This window comes from Chelon labrosus, assembly GCF_963514085.1.
Source record: "Chelon labrosus genome assembly, chromosome: 14".
Classification (NCBI taxonomy): Eukaryota; Metazoa; Chordata; class Actinopteri; order Mugiliformes; family Mugilidae; genus Chelon; species Chelon labrosus.
Genome location: NC_140347.1, coordinates 24,715,272 through 24,720,953, shown reverse-complemented (window position 1 = coordinate 24,720,953; position 5,682 = coordinate 24,715,272). Strand labels below are relative to the sequence as shown.

The 5,682-nt window shown below is 40.5% G+C and overlaps 1 protein-coding gene across 1 annotated transcript; it reads left to right on the top strand.

Annotated features, from left to right (window-relative positions):
• Nucleotides 1-2,629: 2,629 nt before the first annotated feature.
• ora6 (olfactory receptor class A related 6) lies at nucleotides 2,630-4,379 on the top strand. The gene has a single exon (XM_084561056.1). It carries the CDS (start codon nucleotides 3,443-3,445, stop codon nucleotides 4,367-4,369), a length of 927 nt encoding a protein of 308 aa, XP_084417182.1. The 5' UTR covers nucleotides 2,630-3,442; the 3' UTR covers nucleotides 4,370-4,379.
• Nucleotides 4,380-5,682: the final 1,303 nt, after the last annotated feature.

The following is a 5,682-nucleotide window of genomic DNA, read 5'->3' as shown; positions in this document are numbered from 1 at the left end:
ACTGGCTGGCTGGCTGGCTGACTGACTGACTGACTGACTGCAGGGCTGACAGACTGGGTGGGCTGGGCCCCCGCCACCAACACCTCCTCCTCCGCCTGCCACGCGAAGTGAAGAAACCCTCCACGAAAGTCTCCCCACGCTTCTTTTGTAAATCTAAGTAACGAATATGCTTTACATAACGACAACGGGAACATCCACGTCCGACTTTTGTGCTGGAGCATGTGATGGCAACATGGTGAGCCTTTTAAAGGGGTATCCACGCGTTAACTGCAGGCAGGAGTTGTCTCGTCGGAGCCACTCCTCCTGAACTTTCTTCGGAGGGATGCGCCGCGGCGTTAATTGGACGCGGTGATGGGTGTCAGGCGGCCTGGGAGCACCTGTACACAAACCAGTGGGATTCAGGCCAGGAAAAGCAAATCCACTGCTTCTGGGGCTTTCACGGGCTCTCTGCCCAACACATCTGAGTAACCAGTATAACCACACATCACCCCTTAGACAAGAACCTAGGATTTACTGAGGTTTGACTTCTCTCCATGCATGTGCACAGAGCTAAATAGTAATGAACTGGTGATCATTTATTTGAAACTGATTTGTTTTTAAGATTTCATTATCCAAAGGGCAAATGGAGAAACTGTTCAAGGTCCAGAAACACTTGGATTTTCTCTTTGAAATTATCAAATTAAATTCTATTAAAATTAAAAAAGAATATGCACCATAAACATAGCATTTGCTTTGCATGTCCTTTATCTGCTTGCTGCTGCTCTCTTTTTCTCCGCTCATCCCTTCTGTTCTGTCCTACCGCCGTCTTTTTTCTGTCTCTACCCGGCCGGCCTCAAGCAGATGGGTCCACTCGCTTATAAGCTGGGTTCTGCTCAAGGTTTCTTCCCGTTAAAGAGAGTTTTTCTTGCCACTGTTGCCTCATGCTTGATCTGGGGCTTTAGGTAAAGCACCATGAGACAATTTGGGTTGTTGACCAGGATGACCAGGATTAGAAAATTGGCCCGGCAACATTTTCCCCTGAGACCTCCTAAGAGTTTAATCAAGCCATGTTTGTTTGACCAGTGATGGTAATCAAATAATAATTGGATGCCTTCGTTAACCCCCTTGTAAAATTAATTTTCCATTTAATTTTCTTTTCCACCAGGAGAGTGGAGAATCCACGTGAGAGATGTGAGAATCATTTTTAAACGACACTTGGAGTTATATTCTGTGCATATGGTAGACAAGAGTGTGCGGGAAAAGAAGCGAAACCGAAGACAGGATGATTTCCCTCTCACATTCCCCCTTGTGGAGTTTCCAAATTAGGCATTTTAGTGTTTGTCTGCCTTTTCCATAACTCTGTTTCACACGCTTAATTAACTCCACACAGATAAGTGATTTTGTTTAATAGCTAAGAGTTCACCACAAGTGTCAAACACATCTTTTATTTCCATTAACTGGTAATTAAATGTAATTCTTCCACTGAGCAATTTCTTCCTCTACTGTAGCTTAAATTGATTGGCAAGCGATGCATTTTGATTGCCGCAGCTCCTGCATATTAACATTTTAATGACATTTTTTTGCAGGATTGCAGCTGAGGCGCCACAGCTCAAATTCGGTCCTATGCGTCACATTTCACAGATTTAATTTTAAATTGTCAAGGTCATGTACAACTTCAGTATTTAGTAGGTCAAGCCCAAGTCCCGGATTCTACCTTGAATAGACAGACTCATGTGCAGCGTAAGCCGCTTTTATAGCAGACGTTTAAGTTAGAAAAACACTGGTTTCGATAATGCTGTCAAAAACAGCTGTTTTAAATGGAAATTAGCAAATGCTAGCATGCTAAGATTTGCTAAACTAAGCTGTGGAACATGGAAAATGTTCTGGTAAGCATTCTCGTTTCATGTTGCAGTGCATGCCTAAGTGTTGCAGTGCAAACAGAATTGTTCTGTATATACGTACAGCTTTATGAAGCTGCTGGTGTGACTGTGGACTTGTTGCATGCTAACGGCTAAAACTAATTCTGTGGTTCCAAACCAAAGAAATGTTTCAGTGTCCTAAAGGGGGTTATAGTTGGGGCTTTCCAGTAAATATGATCCAGTGAGTGTGTATACTAAATAAAAAAAGACAATGGACTATGATTTGTGGGAAACCCATGATACACAGTAAGTGGCAATAAAAAATACCCTCCTTGAATGCAATACTACTTCAACATAGCACAACAAAAATGGCCAGTGATCTTTCACTCATTAGGATGAACCACTGAAAGTAGTGGATGCCATTTGAGCAAGGCTCTGATCGATAATTCCATGGTGGTTATAAAAGACAACTTGCTAAGCTGTCCAGGCTCATTACGCAACACTTAGTTTACCCATTTACTGCCAGTGTAGGGCTTATCCTTAATTACATGCACACTGTGGGATTCACAATTAAGCTGAATCAGGATGCAGGGCTTGGTTAAAGAGGACGACTGCTAACTAGACAGAGCACTGACGACGAAAAGAGACAAGTTGGAACATGAACCGGTCCTGTGGCGACGGAAGAGTCCAGAACCCCACGTCCTATCCTCTGTTTGTCCACCACGCTCAAAGCATGACATGCAGTTTTAGTGCAACTTAAGTACACTTCATAAGAGAAAGAGGTTAACTGTAAGTTAAAGCATGTTGAGTTTTTATCCAAACCTCAGCACCCTGGTTTTTCCTAACTGACCACATTTGCAAGGATGTGCAGTTCTTCTTCTCTCAAAACATAACGATTATTTTACTCAGAAACAGGAAGTAGTCACCAGTATATAGAGCTTAAAGTGCGAACTCTATGGAGGTTCAGTTAAAACACCACTAATTGATTATTACACTAACACACGTACAAGATGCTTAGTATAATAGGTCAAACAATTTCTATTAATTTGTAACTCTTGCGCTGATCAGTCAAAGGTCTTACTTTCTAAGTATGCACATTAAATGTCTTAACAGCCTATCAGGAACATTTTACATCATTCCAATTCCCAATTCAGTGTGCATATAAATTTATAAGAGTTAACTGCCAACTGCTTTTTTTTTTGGTATGCCACAGTAGTGTTTTGTAGCTAAAATGATAACGGGCCAGTTGACTGCAAAATGACAGATATGAAGTGGAGAACATAATGTCTAACGATATAAATGAGCTGTTGTGATAACTGGTGCTAACCAGTGGAAAAACATGTCCCTGCTTCAAGTCAGACCCTGTGTTGGTCTCAAGATGAAGCTTTGAAAAGCTCAGAGGTAAAACTTTAATGACTCCCAGCCTTCTTGTTTTTCCTTTCTCTATAATGAGCACAGCCCGTCACCAATCGAGATTCTTTGAGAACTTGATAACAAGGGTTATCTGGTCAGTGGCGCAGTGAGGTAGTGAGCAACGAAAGACATCACAACCTTCACTGGAAAGTCGTATGCCTATTCCTGTGTGATCCGACTGACTTTGAACGATGGCTGCTTTTTCTGCAGACCTCCTGGGCGTGAGAGTCACTATTTCGTGTATAGGACTTGTGGGTAATGTATTTCTCATCATTTCCATCCTTCACAACAGGTTGTCCAGAGTTAAATCATTTGAGTTGTTTCTCCTGGGACTGGCTGCAGCTAACTTGGAGGAAATTGTCATCATAAACATTTATGATGCTATCATTCTTCAGACTTCCTCCACCATTATCGGCACATGGTCCTGTCGTTTACTGAAGTTCATGACTGTGTTTGGGGAAATTACCAGCATCCTCTTCACTGTCCTCATCAGCATCTTCCGCTACCAGAAGTTAAGAGATGTGAACAAAAGGGCCAACCTCCCAATTTACCTGGATAACCTTGGATCAGCCTGCTTAATGAGTGGGGTTTGTGTGGCGCTCTCCACTCTATTCAGTCTCCCCATTTTTGTCATGAACCTTCAAGACTCTGCGGGAAACATCACAGGAATCAGCAGCAGGTGCCCTCCAGACTTCTTTCAGTGTAGTATAGATAATTGTCCACTACTCAACCGTTTATATAAATACGTGTTCATGCTGGTGTGCCACCTGCTGCCCTTGATCATTGTCACAGTCACCGGCTGCCTCATCATCACAGTGCTGCTGGGCCAGAAGAAGACGGTGATACCAATAGATAGTGTGAGCGGGTCAAGGCAGCTCGGCAGGACGAATAAGGACACAAGGTTCCAGCGAAGCACGGTAGCTGTACTGGCAGCCATGGGGCTGTTCCAGGTGGACTGGACTTTGTACCTGATCTTCCAACTGACTTTTAGCCAAACCAGCGTTCCTTTTTGGGCTGAAATTGAGTTCTTTATCTCAACGTCCTACACATCCATCAGTCCTTATGTGTACGGGGTAGGAAATAACCTGTTCTCTCTCAAGAACTTTCTAAAGAATTAATTTAAAGCTTTTCTTCAGGCCACACGTGTTGAAACCGCGCTCATTTTTAGTCATGTAATGTAATTATGCAGAAACAAATTGCCTTTTTAGCTGTGGGTCAAATAAAAATACTTTTCATAATTACTGTTATAAACTGACAACAATATTTTTATTCTATACTCCAAGGGAAAAGAGGGTGATATTTTCAAAATTGACTTGCACTTACCTTGAACAATCTCTTATCATTGTTCTTATCATTCTTCAGTAAACAGATTGCAGCATTGTGTTGCAGTTTAATTTAAATCTTTATCCATGTCTATATAAAATTTTGAATATTGCTTTAGTGCAAGCTTTGTTTTTTCAGTTTGTTAAAAAAAAGGGAGTACCAGTGTTTAGTCAATTTTTAATTTGCTTTATTGCAAATTTTTGTATGCACTGTGGTTTGAACTGAAAATTGTTTTGCTCTTGGAGATGCCTTTCCTTATGTGGTGCAGTGTAACCTAAAATAAATTCACTCTGAAAAATGAATTTACATGTCATTTCTATATATTACAGCAGTATTTATAAGCTGAGTGAAGAAACCGTTCTGTTCCTCACAGCATTTGACATCTGTTTGGCCATAAACTGTATGGTTTTGATGAAAGAAACTTTAGCTGGCGTCTGTAAAACTGTAAAACTCTCACTGGTTTCTACTGAAAGCGAAAGTTGCCACACAGACAGTAGGTCACATATTAGTCATGGTGACAGTGTAGTTGGTTTTATTTAGATTTGGGTGACATGACATGAATATGGGATTAATCTGCCTTTGACTTGTGGCAGTTTCTATATACTTCACAGCAAATGTATGTATTGTGAAAGTACATCAAACCCCATATAAAACACTAAAGATGTGTCTGTAATGTGAAGTCATTATTCATCTCTGTCTTGACATCTTAATTTGTACCTCTAGTGTATGACAACATATGGATCACTATTCAAATGCAAGCACCATATTAGCAGTGGTTTTAAAATGGCGATGATAGACTAAATATTATGTCTCTTTAAACTGTATTTGACAGATGTAACAGAACTCACAAAGGCCTTACAAAGTATGTACACTACTTATTGTCTGTGCTGCCACTGCAGATTTAACATTAAAGTGATGTGAAGATTCAGTAGCTGTAAAAAACTAAAATAGGGAAAATGTAAAAAATTTAAATAATTTTGATCATGTGGAAAATAGGTTATTTTGGATAGACTACATTGTCATCATATCAGTAATTTCCCCACTCAAACTTCAGATATTGCATTTTACACACACCGTCATCAGTTAAGACATTTTTTCATTTTTAAAC